At 38.5% G+C, this 18,061-nt stretch overlaps 2 protein-coding genes across 4 annotated transcripts in view; one reads left to right on the top strand and one right to left on the bottom strand.

The window, feature by feature from the left end:
• Nucleotides 1-1,942: 1,942 nt before the first annotated feature.
• LOC132706789 (uncharacterized) lies at nucleotides 1,943-17,885 on the bottom strand. The gene is made up of 22 exons (XM_060678326.1): nucleotides 17,688-17,885; nucleotides 17,358-17,635; nucleotides 16,875-17,303; nucleotides 16,614-16,829; nucleotides 16,315-16,560; nucleotides 15,786-16,262; nucleotides 15,562-15,738; nucleotides 13,935-14,098; nucleotides 13,531-13,873; nucleotides 11,860-12,414; nucleotides 11,645-11,809; nucleotides 10,834-11,591; nucleotides 10,575-10,782; nucleotides 10,332-10,522; nucleotides 10,014-10,281; nucleotides 9,769-9,960; nucleotides 9,510-9,722; nucleotides 9,278-9,459; nucleotides 9,054-9,228; nucleotides 8,753-8,922; nucleotides 4,668-4,854; nucleotides 1,943-2,154 (listed from the first exon to the last, which is right to left on the bottom strand). The coding sequence occupies exons 1-22, from the start codon at nucleotides 17,690-17,692 to the stop codon at nucleotides 1,994-1,996; spliced, it is 5,760 nt and encodes a 1,919-aa protein (XP_060534309.1). The 5' UTR covers nucleotides 17,693-17,885; the 3' UTR covers nucleotides 1,943-1,993.
• The window catches only part of LOC132706790 (uncharacterized), a 242,995-nt gene continuing 242,699 nt past the window's right edge, over nucleotides 17,766-18,061 (top strand). For all 3 annotated transcript variants that reach the window (XM_060678328.1, XM_060678327.1, XM_060678329.1), the window contains exons 1-2: nucleotides 17,766-17,833; nucleotides 17,881-18,048. In XM_060678328.1, coding sequence (XP_060534311.1) covers nucleotides 17,820-17,833; nucleotides 17,881-18,048 — 182 coding nt within the window. In that variant the 5' untranslated portion in view covers nucleotides 17,766-17,819. The remainder of the gene's footprint in view (nucleotides 17,834-17,880; nucleotides 18,049-18,061) is intronic.

Below are 18,061 nucleotides of genomic sequence, written 5' to 3'. Positions count from 1 at the left end.
CGTGGCTCGGATCCGTGGGAAACGAAACTGACGTGGTAAAAGGACGTTTGCCGCACGCTAGATCGGTGTGTAATTACGTATTTCACAGACGGGAGTAGAAAAATACATTTTATTTTAACAAAAAAAATGACTTTAACATTTAGATAAATGATTTTACTTTGAGAAGAGATAATGAATTCGGAATGGTCACATTAGTCATATGCACTTCTCTTTAAAATAATAGAGAACAAAACTAAAAGCAACACAAAATGACCCATATCAATAAAATACTCTCACACAACTTAAGAAATCACACTGAAAAAAGAGAGAGAGATAATTTTTTAAAAAGGAAAAAGATATTTATGCAATGAAATATGTAGTTAAAATGCATTCGATAACAATGCTTAATGCATTGTTTAGAAAGTTACATTAATTCATGGCTAGTATAATAGGGTATTACAATATAACTGTAATGTGTATATGTAGTATCTGAATGAATAAAGGATTATTAAACAAAAAACTCTTACAAATATGTGCATAAACCCGCCTTTAGATCCCATACTGGACGTCAAAACAAACCTTGTTTTGTCAAAATGTGATGATGTGTTCCAGATGGCCTATTAATAAAATTCGCCGGCCATATCCCAGGAACCGTTAGTCCTACAACTTAAAAAAAAATATGTCGTCCTAGCGAAAAAGCTGGAAATTATTTTCTCTACTGTAAAATAGAAAAAACGGGTTTTCACAATAATGTTCCAAATGAACCTATATCAAAATTAGTTTTAACGTAATCTAACCTATAAGGAAACTGTTTGGATTGAAATCTCGTCAAAGTAAGGGTGGGGGAAGGGTCAAATATTGATTTACAAAAAAATGGAATAACTTTTTTTTGGCTATTCCGATTTCGACGCACTTAGTTTAGTTTTGAAGAGTATTTATAGGAGCTTCGACTGGCATGTCAATATCACGATATTAATTCTTTTACGAGTCGCTAGGAGGCGCTTTATGTTAAAAATTTCAAATATAATGATCTAAATATTTTTAGCTAAAATGAAAGAGCGTAAAAAGTGCAGAAAGTGGTGAAAACGGCATGGCAATATAATTTTTCTCCTCTGCGGTATAAATCAAAATTAATTTAAAAATACTTTTTTACGTAGGTGTAATAGAACCAGTATTAGCGATCATGAATGACGGGATGATAATTTACGGCAAAGGTTCAATACTACTTTTATTTTATTTTATATACAAAACATAATTGAGAGAAAATTAGGTTACTAAGAATTATTCAGAAAATACCTCAATAAATTGATGCCTTTAAGGATTACGCCACGTAGCGACCAATTTATGAACCTGAAATTAATTTCCAGCTTTTCTCTTGGCCGATTTACCTATAATTTTTTTGATTTTTTATATTGTGGGTACACTTCCCACAATATAAAGTTGAATATTCAAGCCGTATCAGTTTTTTATGAAACTAGGTAATGTTTAAATTCTTGAGCCACCGTGCCTAGCCGTTTGGTATAATTCTTCGACCGTCTTAGACTCTATTAGTCAATGTAACGGCAAATCGTTTATTAACAGGAGGAATAAGAGTGGACCCAGAGTACTTCCTTGGGGCACTCCAGGCTCGACGTCGTATTTAGATGAATGATCATACATAACTACAACAGCGGTGTTTACCAAAAACTGTAAATTGTTAGGAGGTTTTTTACTACGTACTGTATATGCATTCTCTTCTTGGGTGAGAGAATTTAGTTAAAACGCTGCGATTGACCTATGGAGTCGTTATATTAAATTAGTATAAGCGAAAAATCAACTAACACCATTTTTTTTTGTGATATTTTGATCGGGACTCTAGTTTGTATCCTCCGTGTCCCACATAAATAAGCGCGACGATAAATCGTTTAAACAAACACCGATAGCTGAAGATTGACACGTTCGGTTTCGAATTTGCGAAGTAAACACGCCGGGGTCATGCGTAGAGAAACGTGATTTATAGTCGAATTGGATTTTATTAACGGGTTTTTATCTTGACCGACGTCAACCAGAGGGAAAAATCGGCGTATTCTTCGTTCGCACTACTCAAGTTGCGAATCACTTTCGACGCTGTCGAATCTACGCAGTCGAATCGTACAACTACCGCCGTACCAGTGTCGCCACCTACGACGAGGTTACCTGTAACACGCATCACGAATTGTTTGGCCGCTAAGCGCTAGGGGGCGGGCGGATCGGGTCCGTTTGCGGTCAAAACGTCAAAACAATTATTGTAGTCATGCCATCTTGGAAATATTATTATTATTCAGAGAACTACTAGAGAACAAAAATGAACAGACCAAAAGGAGACGGAGAATTGTAATGTGTTTTATATTCTTGAAATATATATTTTTTGTAATTTTGGATTTTAGTGTTCTTAGGTGAAAAGTCTGTCATATTTTTTTTTTGTTTTTAGAGATATCAAGGTAAACAAAGAAACAAAATGTAGGGTTAGTAGCCAAGTTATTCCAAATGACGTACAAAACCAAGCACTATCAATTTTCTAATATATAAGTCTTCATCATATTTTTTATGGAACACGTGTTTAATAGAATATTTTATTCCGATTACAATGATGTAACACACTTTATATTTTTGACAAATCGGCAAAAACAATAAATTTAGGTATAATTTCAAAGAGTGCTCTGACTGATATCATGCAACAAGTGCGGTAAACGGCATTTAACTCACGAGTTTATTTGACACGAGCGGAGCGAGTTTTTAATAAACGAGTGAGTTAAAAAGTTTACCGAACGTGTTGCATACTATACTTTTTCTACGACCGTTAGTTTTTGGGTACATTTTCGTAAAACAACACGAATACATTCACTGACATCACCGTCAGAAATGACGTATTTTACAGACGGAAGTAGAAAAAAAAACGTTGATGATTGAATTGTTGTCCAGGTCATTATTGTTAAAACTGTTTTTCGCGAATATAGCATCCGTGAAAGGAGTGATAGGCTTCAAGTATACTTTCTGGATAATAAAAGTGCAACCACAGCTTGTCATTATTATATTAGCCTTTATCCAGAGCTCCTTCAAAACAAACATTTCCCAAGCTGGCAAAAAAAATTGCAAAAAACGGTAACGTATTAAATGCTAAAAAGGTATGCCGGAGTCATAATATTTTAAATGAAGAAAATAAGGCAAACATATTAGAATTCTACGAAGCACATCCAGTTTCCTTTGTAACTGAGTATGTGAGGAGGGGATCAATCCACTCAGTTTTGAAAGGATATAAATATAATGCATTTAAGTTTCGTAAAACTCAAGAACTAAGTGCAGAACAATGCCAAAGGAGGATTTAATTTTGTTTGGATTTTTTAAATAGACATAATGAGAACAGTAATTTTTTGAAAAACATTTTATAGACTGATGAAAGTTCGTTCACTATAAGAAAGGGTTGTAATAGACAAAATACGTGCTATTGGTCTTTAAATAATCCTAGACAAATACATGAAAAATACCTAGGGGTACCAGTCAATTAATGTATGGTGTGGTGTCTTATTTGGGGTCCGATATTTATAGATCAACAGTTAACTGGAGATCATTATTTGCAACTCTTAGAGCGCCAAGTAGAACAATATATAGAACATTTATTCCTAAGTATATTACCGCTGATTAAATGGCAGCATGTTAAAAATTTTATTAACATGGAATATCCAGTGGTTGGATATTGAACGGCGGATTGACCGGCCAACAGCCCCGACTTAACTTTAATGGATTTTTTTCTTGTCATGGAACTTCAGCAAAGGATTTCAGGGACAATCCGGAAACGTTACTAAATGCATACAATTAGAGTGTATGAGAAATGTGTTCAGGAAAATGGTGGTTAGGTACAGCGGTAGAATAGTTAAAGAATTTTTTACTTAGTGTGTTTTTTCATGTTTAGTGTTTTTGTTTGTTTATTTGTAAATGATTATTGTTGTTGCACTCTTTGAAATTATATAAAAATTTCCTATAAAGTGTGTTACATCATTGCAATCGGAATAAGATATTTATTAAACACAAGTGGTCCATAAAAAAAATTATGTAGGCTTATATGTCAGAAAATTGATATTATTTTGTTTTATACGTCACTTGGAAAAAAACTTGCTACTAACCCTACATTTTGTTTTTTTTTTACGTTGATATCTCAAAAAACAAAAAAGTTAGAGCCCATTATTATCAAGATAAACTGAACGCACGGTACAGGGGAGCCAATATATGGCAACTTAAAATTTATATGAGATTTTCTATGTATACTTTAAGTCTCTAAAGCCCACCCTACGGAATTCTTCCACAAATAAATACGATTTATTATAAAAACTATGGAAAGGTACTAAAGGTATTAAAGGGAAAAGGTTATTATTTTTATTTAAATAAATAAATGAATATTTTGATCCGTTCGCCAGATGTTTAAAACTACCACTATAGTTTCAAATTATAAATTCTAACGGGTGATTCAATAAGAGTTTCCACATTACAATGAGATTTTTTTTTAACGCCACTGTATTTGTTTATTATCATATGAGATTTATAACCTCAAAACATAAACAAAATTAGTCATGGAGCAAAACTAGAGGCTTGGGGTTTGCGAATCATCCTATAATGCTGATTTTAATTTCGACCACCAACGAACCCAACCTAATACGCTGCGGTTATATGCCAACCTTGAATGTTCCTTTCGTGAGGGTCGAAGAGATAAAAGTACCCGCTTTTGGAGAACAAGCTGACATACTGGTCGCGATAACTCAAAATGCAAAACGACTCTTGCTGGAAATATCCCTCCAAGATGCTTAACAGCTTGCTGGCTGTCATCACTTCCGTTATTACTGGTTTGTAAATGGTTACGTGGACCTGTTAAATTGACAGATGGACACCAGGAAATATTTTTAATATGGAACAACAAAGTACAAATTGAGGTGAAGCTTTTGCAATGTTGCCGATTTTTAATATTGAAATACAAAAATTTAAACAACTTCTAATAATGGTTCCTACACAAGTGCGGTAATCGGCATTTGACTCACGAGTTTATTTGACACGAGCGGAGCGAGTTTTTAATAAAATGGTGAGTTAAAAAGTTTACCGAACGTGTTGCATACTATACTTTTTCTACGACCGTTAGTTTTTGGGTACATTTTCGGAAAACAACACGAATGCATTCACTGGCATGACCGTCGGAATTGATAAACGTCAAAATTCAAAGCGCGGGAAATTTCTCCGCAATCATCCGATTGTTTCTAAATCCATGCGGTAAAATTCCGGAAATGTCCGAATTCATGGGAAACGAAATTGACGTGGTAAAGTGACGCTTCCCGCACTCTAGATCGGTGAGAAATTAGGTATTTTACAGACGGGAGTAGAAAAAAACATATTTTTTAATACTTTCACACTTGGCAGATATTCTCTATTGTCATAACAATTTACGTATTTATGAAGTTTCTACGAGATTGGCCATGGCTGACTTCTTGTAACCCTCCATGCAGAAACATACTGTGAGGTGAGAAGTTTGTATTGTATTAATATAAATGTTTATTATGTTTCCCATTTTGAACTAGCCATTCCTAAATACGGGTCATGACGGATTTTGTAGTCATACTCTCTGCAGCTGGATTTAATGAGTCTACTTATTTAAATTCATTTGTCAACATTATTTATGGAAGGTGATTTTCTGTTGCCCAAAGATGTCGACTGTGTCTATTAAGTTTATAACTTTGTAACTATTGTAATTTTGTACTCATCAGTCAAAATTATTTTACTCAAGAAAGCTGGCTCCCCTTCCTTTTTCCATTGCGTACGTGGAGGCTTCAGGATACGCATGAACGGCAAAACTCTCGCAGCTTTATTTCTTCCATTTTCCAAAAAAACATTATTGAACCTTGTGAATTTAGTGAAGTGAAAGTTCAACTAATAACTCTGCTGTGTATTGCGCATAGGATTATTTTGCATAATTTCACTTAACGTCGTTCAAACTCCAGACAATTTTTTTTGCAATTTTTCATTAAGGAAATGCATTTAACTGATATCTGACAATACGTTTCTACATGCCGAGTTAGAATAAAGCCAGCCATTATGAACCTCGTGTATTCTTTATAAGCGTCTAACCCATTATAGGTGCCGTTTGATAGCAGAGAATATCTTTCGTTTCTTAAAAAGCTATAAGAAATATGTATAGGAACACGTATAATCATTTTGTTGATAATTTGTTAGCCTAGTCAAAGGAATTGAAAAACATGATTTTTTATTATTTTTCTTTTTCAGCGACCCCTGTATAAAATATTATCGATATTACATGCACAGTTTTGAAGTATATTCACTAGCTATCACCTGTGATAATATTTTTGTTTTTCTTTTTTTGCGATCAAGGTGGCGGATGCGTGTGCGAACAATTAGTGGAAGTTGTTGAAATTTCACTGATTTCATGTCGAACCGGCAACATTGCAAAAGCGCTAATATTTTTAAATTGTACAAGGTGTCCCATTATAAATTACTAAATTACCAAAGTTGGGGAATTTTTCGTAGACCTTCCGATTCTGGAATAAAAAATTTAAATAAACATTTTATCTGTCAAATTTTGACAGGTTGACGTTTTTGTTTAATGGAATACCCTGTATTATTATTTTTGACATATTTTTAAATGTCGCGCATTTTATCTAATATTGGATGTAAAAAAGTCAATAACTAGTGCTTCATGATAGCTGTTGTCATGGAAACTGGCATAGAGTGACTGTCATGATATATTAAAATGGTATTCATAGTTGGTCATTTTTATGATCAGAAAATCAGAAATTGCAAAAACTAAGTTGCAAAATATTTCTTTTCATATGGATTTAAGTAGAAGTAAGTTCCAATGATGTTAAAGGCTCATAAAACGCGCGTTTTTACCGCATTATGTTAGGACGAATCCAAGAATCAATTAATTTTATTCACAACATACTGTTTACAGATGAATCCTCATTTAATACGGCTTCGCCGCCTAATTAAAAAACACATTTCTTATCAAGCGAAAATTCCCACAAAATTTTTTCATTCAAAAAATCAGGCCGCTAATCTGTAGGAGTTTGGTGCGAGATTTCTGGGAATCTGTTTTTTTTTTCAAGTATGACAGGCTGATGATATTTCGATTTACAAAATAAATAAATTTCCTGGGTGTGGTAATACTCTGCCCTCCTAACAGCCCAGATGTTACTATTGAGATCTTTATATGGGGATTCTTAAAATCGAAAGTATACGGGAAGATGATCGGCAACAATTCTGGAAATACAAAACAGAATAGGAGAAGAAGTTGAAGCTCTATATGGGCAACCAGAAATTCTTAGAAGGTGTATCGAAAACATACACATACAGGTGTATACGTGCAGATAAATCATGGTCAGTTAGTACATCTTTTTTGAAGAAAATTTAGAATACTAAAGACTATGTTTTAATAGGATGTTTTTTTATATTACCTAGTATGTTACCTTTTATGTTAGTAGTAGGTAAGTAATATAATATTTAACTGAAAATGTCATAATAATTACCAATATTTTTATATTATATATTATATATCAGATGGATATATACTGCCATTCTGGTCCCATAAACCACTTATGCTTCGATTGTTTGGTGCATAGCCCTGAACAGGCAAACCAACATCAAAGCATTAAACAGTTTATAGACTTGTGATGCTGGGTATAACAGGGGGGGGGGGGTGGTGATCGCAGCTCCAAGAGCTACCACTTCCAAACCAACTTCCTGAAAGCGAAGGTGCTCATCCGGTACACAGATCGGTCCAAGACACAAAGGAGCAGGAGCAGCATACTGGTACCATGGACCAAGAACAGAGAAAACTCTAAAACTGGGACACATGACCACCATTTTCCAAGCAAAAATTTGGGCCTGTGCCGGACATATTGTACATGTACAGCCCTCAGGTCCCTCAGGTCAGTCGAAATGCTCTCAAGGATGATTCGACATTGCATTGAGATGCTTGACAGACTTGCTAAGACAAATCTCGTCACAGTCGTCTGGGTCCCAGGCCACTGTGGAATCCCAGAGAACGAGAGGACAGATAGGCTAGCAAAAAGTGGAGGTGGAGGATACAAGTACACTACCTATCTGCCCTACCCAATACCTGACAGCTTCATTAAAAGTCTATTTGACCAGAGATCTAGCAATAGATTTCTCGATATGTGGCTTGAAGCTGAAGGTATGAGATACACTAAAACCGTCAAGGACTCCAGCGTTATCGGGCTCAACAGGAATCAGCTGAGGCTGACTATTAGGCTGATAACCGGACACTAGTCAGCAAGAAAGCATCTTAGGAACATTGGCATCATACCGAATGTATGTAGACTTCCCTACATCCGATATTAGATAAAATGCTCGATATTTCAAAATCTGCCAAAAATAACCATAACAACTCATATATATTTGAAATCAGTAGAAAAAATGCATTTAAATGCAGGGTATTCAATTAGAAAAAAATGTCGAACTGCCAGAACATGACAAAATTTTTATTTCAAATTTTTGTTATCCATTTAGTAATTTTAATGGAATACTCTGCACGGCAGGGTCAATTGTCGGCATATACCAAATTTTACAATAATATCTATTTTGATTCATATAAAACTTCTAATTCACGGTCACCCTGGAAAACCCAGTATGTAGATGCGGTGGAATTTTTGAAAAGGCAGCTATTGGTTATGTATTTAGCAATTACCAAACTATACGCGTTCATTAATGAATACATTGTAATTAGCAGATAGCAGAATACCTCAAGGTTTCCCATGTAGAACTTCCTAAGCACGTTCTCCATTCCGAGCTTCTTGTCTCTCGGACCGTAGGCGATGTAAGAGTCAATGTAAAGCTGCTCCCCTGTGTCCAAGATTAGATCGATATGCTTGGAGGTCCATTCATTGACTGGTATGAGGGAATTCATCACCACTGAAATATATTACCCACGTTAGAAAGTAAAATGATTTTTGTAAAATGGAGGAGGCTACCTTACCTCTTGCCTTTTGATATTTAAAAACCACAGACCCCTAAAAGATAAGAGGTCTGCGATAAAAACTTACCTGACACTATACAGTTTGGTATATCCTGATTATTTCTCGATTCCTTAGCGTATTTTTCATGGTTCTGGCTCAGATAGCCCCTCAAAATGGCCTCGCCGCCTCGCGTGGGATAATATCCGGTTCTGCCGATCTGGTGTATCCTTTTCGCTTCTCTCCTCTTCCTCTCCTCTTCCGCCTAGTCCCTCAAATTGCCGTTAAACAATAAACTCGCCTCAATATCTTACCAATTTTCGCAACAATTTCTTCTGTTCTGAAACTACCGCCTTGGAACATCTGGGGAGAGCGTTCGGCCCACTTTTGGTAATAGGTTTTTCACCTTTTGGGAAGGATTTAATATTTTCAACCACTATTTCCACTGGTAGGATCTCGTATTCGCCGCTCCTCTCGTTCGGATCCAGAATACACCCTGAAATCCCACCCCTTGTTCTCATCTCTCACTACTATTCTATCTCTTACCGATGATATGATCTGCCGCGATATTTGCATTAACGAAAATCAGAAGGCACGCCGTTCCATTAAATACCGGCATTCCGGTAGCACTGCGAGGATTCGGGTCGAACATGTAGATTAACCGAGAGCCGTCATCTCCACTTTCTTCCCACAATGCCAGGGTTAAACTCTTAGTGATCAAAATACCGTACGCGTTCTCCTCAAAGAAATCTTCGATACCTGCAAGAACATGGTACAAAGAAATCCAACGCCACGAAGCACCCACCTCGACGAAGATTTTTCTTCGTTCGACCCTTGGTCTGGAGGACACCACGTTGGACGGTGTCTCTGATTTCGAAGCTCGCCGTCAGTACTCCCAACTTGTAGTCGGGATTTATTTTGGAAACCTCCAAGTGGTCTTCCCAAGGATTAAAGTCGTATCCCAGTCTTTCGACGCTGTCGTCGTGAAGTTCGGCACCTATAAACCACATGAGCGACGCTGACGTTTTTCAGACCTTCCACCACACTCACCTAGTACGATGATGTCGTCAATGATAGGTCTGGACCACGTGTCAGCCTTGTGAATCATCGCCGTGGTAAGGGCCGCCACAGCGACAGAGGCGCTCATTACGTTCGGTCCTTTACCGAACTTAGGGTCCTCTTGGCTTATGCTTCCTCGGACTATGGATTTCCCGTGTCCCACCATCTTCAGCGTGGCTAATTTGGGCACGATCTTTAATGTCGGACTCGCGTTTTTGGGTTCCCTATTTCTTGGGCATAAATCCCTGCTAAGTTTAAGCTACACAGCTGTTGGTTAGGAAAAATGTTTTCACCAAAGCGCCTCCTCACCTTGTGGAGAAAGAATTGGTTTTTGCCGAAACGCGGAAGATTGTTGAGGAATACCGAGGCTAGTTTCTCCAACGAGAGGTATCTAGTAATACAAGCTGTGCCCATCGCTGATTCCAACCCGCTTGGACCTCGTTTTAGACCATCGAACATATAGTACATCTCCTCGCCCCGCCAAACAGCGACGTTTAGATCTTTAATTCGACGGTTCATTGGTTAGAGTGCTATAGTTTTCTTTTCTCTTACCCTTGGAAGTAAGAATGCCGTAACGATTGCGCTCAAAAAATTTCTGAAGGCCTCTTTTAACGTCGTACACTTCTTCAAAGTCCTGAGCTTTGACGTCGCCGCTTACTACCGCAGGTTCGATTTCCACATGGACCATAAATTTGGAGATACAAATCTTATTTGGTATGTCGCTTATGCTAAATTCCTCATGCTGCAGCAACCAATCCACCTACAGGTCCAAGTCGTTATCTAAACAACTAATTTGAATTATGAATTTTACCTCGTCTTCGCTGAGTCTATTTCCGCCATCTTCGAGCAACTGTTTCTTTCTGGCCCTTTTCATATAGGTATACAGTTTGTCGCCGTAAGCCAATATGGTATCCGGTGTGGGTGCTACGAAGCACGTCATCTCGTAGATATGAGCCATCGCCAATGCCACAAGGCTTGTCGTCAAAGTCTGCTTTCCTCTGTTAGCCCCCGGAAACACCTCGTGGGTCAGATCGAGGGTACCTCTTAAAATCCACCTGCCATGTTCGATCTCCCTAAAATCGTACCAGTCTCCGCTGTACAGGTCGTTCCTTTCATCCTCCGGGTCGCGCTTGCTCCTCAATTGTAAGTTATTTTGGGCGTTTATAGACTTGAGTCGGAAATTTTTGGTCGTTCTGTCATTGGTCGGTATATTCTCGTACACGTGGTCTACGAAATCGTCCAGGTCGGCGAACCACAGAGTACAAGCCCTACCAAGTTTCTCTTGTTCCGACCAAAAAGATTGTCCCTTTTTAATTTTTCGTGGTTGTTTTGGTGGTTCTTCGTCTAGTTTTTCTTCTTCTATTACTTCCATTGCTTCGTCTGCATCTTCTTGCTCTTCGGGCGAGTCGCGCTCTAGTACAGTTTCTTCCTCTTCTTCCGCTGCCTCGTACGTTGTTTCCTCGGTGTTTTCGATATCTGTTTCTGCGGGATCTAATTCTAATTCTTCTTCTGTTTCTTGAACGGTATCTTTGTCGAGCTCTTCAGGTTCATCATCCCAGTCCTCTTTCCCTGAATTCAGCGTTATTAAATACTCAACCGTTTTCATACCGATTTATGCATACCTATGGCTTGTCCATTTTTGTTTCTAGGTTTGGGATCGAACACGTAATAAATCCCTGCATCTCTCCAAAGAGCGACAGCGTAACCATTCGCCTCTAACAAAGCATCCCGGCCGTTGCCGCTAAAGAAAGCCTTTAGTGCCGTTTTTAGTTCCTTTCTGATGTTGCCTGATGAAAATGCGTTAAAGAAATAAATAACAAGGCACTATTCTTTTTACCTTCAGCGGCATCCTCTAGCGTAACCGTAAAACGGTTGGGTCCGATATCGAATTCTTTGTGGACGTTATCGGAAAAAATCTCGATTTCTAAGGTTTCGTTGGTTAGTCGCATAGCAGCTTCCGATTGGCTGGCATCGCCGCCGGCTTCCAGATCTTCTACTTCGTTATATTGTATCTTCTCCATCGTCTCGATATACAAGGCGTCGCCCCTGTCCAATATCAAGTCCAAATCGTATTTGGTCCACTGTTTCGACGGTTTGAGTCTGTTGAAGCCGATGGCAACCAGACACATAGGAACCGACTGCTTCCCTATCCTCGCTCCGTATTTGTCGGCGTTTTCACTGGTCCACGATTGAAGTATGGCCACATTATCTTTCAATCGAGTGTAGTTATTTAGCGTCTGCTTCGCGAGGCTGGTGGCGCCCCCTGCGTCGAACATCAATCTAACGCAACTTATGTTGTACAAGTCCTCCGTTCCAGGTTCTAAATTGTGCTCCACGAAGTGTGTGAAATCCTCCAAATCGGTAGACCTTATAACGCAAGACGTACCATATCCTAAACACGTTATTATTAATTGAAGAGTACAGGGGAAAAAAGATGAGGGTCCATTTTTTGCCTAAATAAAACTAAACAGTTTCTTATGAAAAATATAGAGAAATATTCAAAACCCAGTATACTATTCATTTTGGGTACCCACAACGGGATACCTGTAGTACATGCGATAAGTTCAAACAAAAATTGACGACATTGAAAAATTAATCAAAGTGCAGATGATCACAATGCACTGCAGTTACACAGAGAACTGCAAAGCTTGCAAGTTGAAAAAGAAGTACATTTAAAAAGAGCAGACACCTTTTATAAACTAAAAAAGCTGCTAGGCTTGAGGCTCAAAAAGACAAAAGCAAGGACGCTATTGTAATTGAGTTTCAAAAAAATCTTCATCTGCCGAATATTACAAATAATGACACGTATTACTCTTTACTCTTCGTAGACATTCATATCTAGAATGCGATAGAAATAGGGTTTTAATGAAACAGAAGACCTACGTTGAACTGCTTGCAGAATGGAATGCAGTCTTAAGGGATTCGCGAACAAAACCAAGCCCTTTTAAAGTTATTTCTTGTGAAGATCAGTCCATTTCTAAGGGTTGGACCAAATTTCTAGCGGATATCTATATGCCCAAGTGTCATTCCCCTTCAAAACCGGTCAACGAATTAACTGCAACCCAAAATCACCCTCGTATGAGGATACATAGGGGAAGTTATGAAAATGTCATAAAACAAAAAGTGTTTTTTACTTCCAACTTTAGCTTATGATGGGCCAATAGCTGTATCTAAAGCTAAATTTCAAGATCTACAGCATCTAAAAAGATTCTGTTTTCAAAAGCACAGGATTTTTTTTACAGCAATGCCACATTGATAAGATTACAATAATAGATTATGGACCTTCACCATTATTGTCACTTTTTTTTGGAATTTTGTATTTATATATGTTTTGTATGTTCTGTCAAAAAGTATTTTAGTTCAAGTTAGCAATAATTATATTCCAAAATCCTGTTTTTGTTTACCATGTTCTAGAGTAGTCTTCCCAAATAAAAATTACCCCCTCCCCGTCATCATCCCATCACCTGTACTCTTCAATTATTATTTGATATCAAAAACGAACTCCTACCAGCGGCTATTCCTTCGTGATCTCTGCTGTACGGATCTAAATAAAAGTACGCGTTGTCGTACTTCCATATCGCCAAGGAAACCGATCTGGCTGTGAGAACGCCGCAATCGAAATCCCGAAAATAATACTCCAACCCCTTTCGGAGGTTTAACAGGTCGTCGGACTCATCGGCATAGACCAAACCGTTTACAACGCAGTCCTCCACTTCGAAATAGACTTCTTTTTCTCTAACCTTGTAGCTTCTGTTTAACTCAGACAGCATGAGCATCGGTAGTCTGAACACGCCACCGGCTTGTAGGGTTTCGACTGAAGCTTTGTAGTATTCGTCTCCGACGATTAGCACCTTTAAGAAAATCGCAACCCAATTGAGTCCCAATGTGCGTAACGTCAGTAGTGGGTAGTACTTCGTCGATTACTGCAGAAGTCCACATTTCGAAGCCGACCATCTTTTGCATCGCTAAACCTATCAGGGCGTTGGCGGTGCCTTGGGTGTTCCTAGAATGCGACGAAAACCTGAAACTGCCCTGGTGAAAACTCCCGCGAAGGATCCATTTTGTAATGCCCACCCCTAGAAGAAATTTGAGTTAGTAGTGCCACTATCATGCTAATAACATGGTCTAGAGAATAGAGAGAGAGAGAGAGAGAGAGAGAGAGAGAGAGAGAGAGAGAGAGAGAGAGAGAGAGAGAGAGAAAGAGGAAATAAATAAAGAAAACACAAATAATAAGTTTTAATAATAATAATAATATATATTATTCCAAATTATAGTATGTACATGCCAAATTATATAAAGCTATACGAAGGAATAACGGGCGTTAACACGAACTAAACTAACTTATAACAATGAAATAATACATATTACAAAATTTTAAATTCATCTTAAGTACTATAATTGAAGTTTACCTTATGTAGAGAATAGTATAGAAGAACGACAGGATATACAGAAAAAGAAAAGAAAGAAGACAGGGCTACAGGAACAGAGAAAAGAAGATGTTTCTTTATTTAACTAAACTGCTTCGACATAAAAATGCCGTGCTAATTATCAAGGTGTCAAAAATTTGCGTTTCATGTATCTCATGTAACTCTCAGGATTGCCCCTTCAAAATATTGTCACCAAAACATTTAGCTTCTGTATAAAACCCTTTACAGATAAAATTGATAATTTTGTGCTTAATTCCTTTCACTTCATTGAACAATTAAAAACCATTACATTAGATACACAAGATGTTCTGGTTAGTTTCGACGTAGAGTCCCTCTTTACTAAAGTCCATATTCCTGGAACTCTCAACATCATTTCAGACATATTAAAATCTGAGAATCTGGAAAATATTTTTCTTATAGTGGTCAAAGTTTTGAACAAACGTCTTGAACAGCTATGGGTTCTCCACTATCACCAGTCATTGGGAATATATTTATGGAAGCCTTTGAGTAAAAAGGTCTCGACACCTTCCATCTAATACCAAAATTATCAAAACGCTGGTATACTCTCTTTGAGGGTATCATTTGAATCAGCACTACCGTTTAGTCCTCAATTATTTAAAGGGTCCTTATAATTTGCATGGCAATAAGATATCAATCACTGTGCTTAGCATTGTTAGATCTATTGGAGGTTCTAGGTATTTACAAATTTTTTTGCAAATTTTGAATGACACAGCAATTCGTATTGGAAGCGAAATACTCTAATTTAACTTAGAATCTAAAAAAACACATATATACTTGCTTGATCTATAGGGTACCCTTGTAGTGTAGAGGAGAGTTAAGTACCAGTATATTTTTATTGCATCTACCAGAGTTTTGCAATTGTTTTAAAATCGACAGCAAAAACTTGATGTACAACATCAATAGAAATAAAAAATAAATTGGAGCCCTGAGGAACATCCTCATGCTGAGCGTCAAGTTGGAAGTGTATAATTTATAAGTTGCCTCTACTAAATGCCAACATAGAGACTGTAATATAAATTTACGAATTCTTGTAGCACTCCTTTTTATTCCAGTCATTAGGTCGAAACCTTTTAACTCAGAAGGAACTATACCTTCGAAATTGTTCCATCCACTAAGAGCGCGGTAGTCGTCTATTCTGACTCTGCATATGTAGAACCTCTCTTCCCGTCTGGACTTGTCCGTGTTGTGCATGTAAATGTCGACTAAGTCTTTAAGATGTTTGCTTCGACGAACACATGCGACTCCTCCCGTCTGCTCTCTGTCTATTGCTGATATAATCGTAAGGTATAATGGTCTAGTATTGCCGATGTAATACCTTTTCCAAACTGATCCCTTTCGTCGGGGTCAAACATATAATAGACTCCATCTTCGATCCACACTGCCAACGTCTGAGGTCCAAGTACTATACAACAATCGTTATCCACGAAAAACTCTTCAAGACCCCGCTCCAAGTCCAATACGTCGTACTCCTGACTCTGCAGTTGCCCTACCGTGACGCACTCCTCAATTACAGGGGTGAAATACCTGCCGTGGAACTCGACCCGTTTCGGAAAATTAGACAGTCTCAGAGTTTGCGATCGCGGTATAGTTAACATGGCGTTTCTATATAAGATGTCGCCGTACTGAAGGACTGCATCTATCGTGTTGGGTAGCCAAAACTTCGACTTGCAGAGGCGGAGCATTAACAGCGCCGAAAGAGCGTTTCCCATGCTCTGACGCCCAGCGTATTTGGTGAATTTGGGATCAGTTTGATAGGTACTTCCGCGCAATATTCCACCCAGATGTGGTATTTCTATAAAGTAAATATTAGCTATATTGATGGTAAGAAAATGCGTATGCCATACCCGTGTAGTAACTCAATTTGGTAGACTCCTTTTTGAGAAAGGCTGGAATTGGCATGGGATAACGGCAAACGTCTTGCTTGTTGATTGGCCCGTCACGAAGCCAAGATGGTCGTTTACTCAAAGAGAACGTTTCCGTAACATCTGGAGAGATCTCATGGACTCTCATTTCTCGCACGTCGGCTGTGACTTTGTCTTCTCCTACGTACTGCACTAGCGCCTCAAGCTTATAGTCTTTGGGAGGCGGTACTGAAGAAGTCGGAATTATTAATACGTGTGGCGGACACCGTTGCTGGTTTTACATTGTTCTTCGGACTTCGATAACTCCACGTCCTGCTTCGACTTGACTGACTGAAAAGTATCTGGCGGTGTGATGTCTACGGTTACCATTCTAGATATTCCGCATGGTATTAGCTGAAACCGCGAGGTTATAGATGCGTTCTCAGCATAACATCGATATAAAAATTCCACTAGCTTCTTGATGCTCTTGAACCTGACCAGAAGGCAAGCCCCTTCACCTAAACACCTATTTAGTGCGGGTATTTGACTGATCAATGGCATACCTGGAACACCTTTCCATACGTTTCCACGACTGTCATACTCTTCGGGATCGAAGAAATGAAACGCTTTGCCGTCTGTCCACAAGGCGGTGTGCTTGTTTCCCATTGAAAAAATTCCAGAGGTATTATCTTTGAGAAAATCTTCCACGACACCCAGTATGATGTTTTTTGCGGTGTCTTCGGTGGATGCGGTTAAATTTTCGGTCACTTTCGATAGGGCGCTTACGAATAGAGTGATTTTTTTGTTTCCCAAGAAGAAGGACTTATACACCTTCTCCGGTGGTATATCGATCGTGCACCTGTCACCCTCCTGAGTGCTTTTAAGGTAGAGCCCATCTCCCGTGATAATGATTTGATCCAAGAGGCGCTTGGTCCATGCCTCCATGTTGTATAGCTTTGAGTAAACGCATGCCACGGCCGAATTACACGCACCTAGATCGAAGGCGTTTGGATAAGTTGGTAGCAATTTGAGTCTCCAATTATTACCTTGAAGGCCATTGCTTTTAAAGCTAAACCTCCGGTGACACTGACTAAAGTTTCCTGTTAACACTGCTGCGTTATCTATGACGTCGTATTGATTCCATACTCTCTTCAAAGACGAGACCGCAAGCTTTTGGGTGAGTCCATCGGGTTTAATGTATTTGGGTTCGGGCTTGGGTGGTTTCGGTCGTTGGTCGGGCGGTATCCATTTCCGTCTGGGTACCGGCGGGTAGTCGATTTTGGGCTTTGGCCTGGGTTTGGGCCTGTACTTTCTTTTGGCTACGCTGCAACTCCAATTGTTACTTTGGTCGATACTACTGATTGGGAAATAGGTACCCCATTCTTAAGAGTATTCGCAAAAAATTTGGTCTTACGTAAATTTTGACGCTAGTCCAAAAAAAAATATGTGTCACGTCAGCTTTGACGTGGGTAGTGCGTAGTCAAATTTTGAGTTTTTGGAAGAAAGCGATGGAAAATCCAAGGTATCCGACTAGAACGTTTTTGATCCATATTATCTACCAGGTTTTAGTGCAACGAATGAGGGTTTGGAGCCGACGAGTCGACCCAAAATAACCCCAACCGTAAAAAGTGCCGATCCGGTCGGACAGCAAAGGCAATTGGAGAAATCTACGCCCAAAAGAAAGCCTGCTATCAAAAAAGCTGTCCTTGTTAAACCCAAAATTGTGCCGTCTATGGGGTAAATGTTCCAG

The sequence above is a fragment of the Cylas formicarius genome, unplaced genomic scaffold (genome assembly GCF_029955315.1).
Source record: "Cylas formicarius isolate icCylForm1 unplaced genomic scaffold, icCylForm1.1 PGA_scaffold_8__14_contigs__length_24414737, whole genome shotgun sequence".
In the NCBI taxonomy this organism is placed as follows: Eukaryota; Metazoa; Arthropoda; class Insecta; order Coleoptera; family Brentidae; genus Cylas; species Cylas formicarius.
The sequence above is the reverse complement of the archived record's forward strand: the minus strand, read 5'-3'. Positions and strand labels throughout refer to the sequence as shown.

What these genes read in the sequence shown, in the direction of transcription:
- LOC132706789 (XM_060678326.1), bottom strand. An exon ending in CGGCATTCTTACTTCCAAGG is followed by an intron (nt 10,523 to 10,574) that starts GTAAGAGAAAAG and finishes GTCGAATTAAAG; the next exon opens with ATCTAAACGTCGCTGTTTGG. An exon ending in ACCAATTCTTTCTCCACAAG is followed by an intron (nt 10,282 to 10,331) that starts GTGAGGAGGCGC and finishes ACAGCTGTGTAG; the next exon opens with CTTAAACTTAGCAGGGATTT.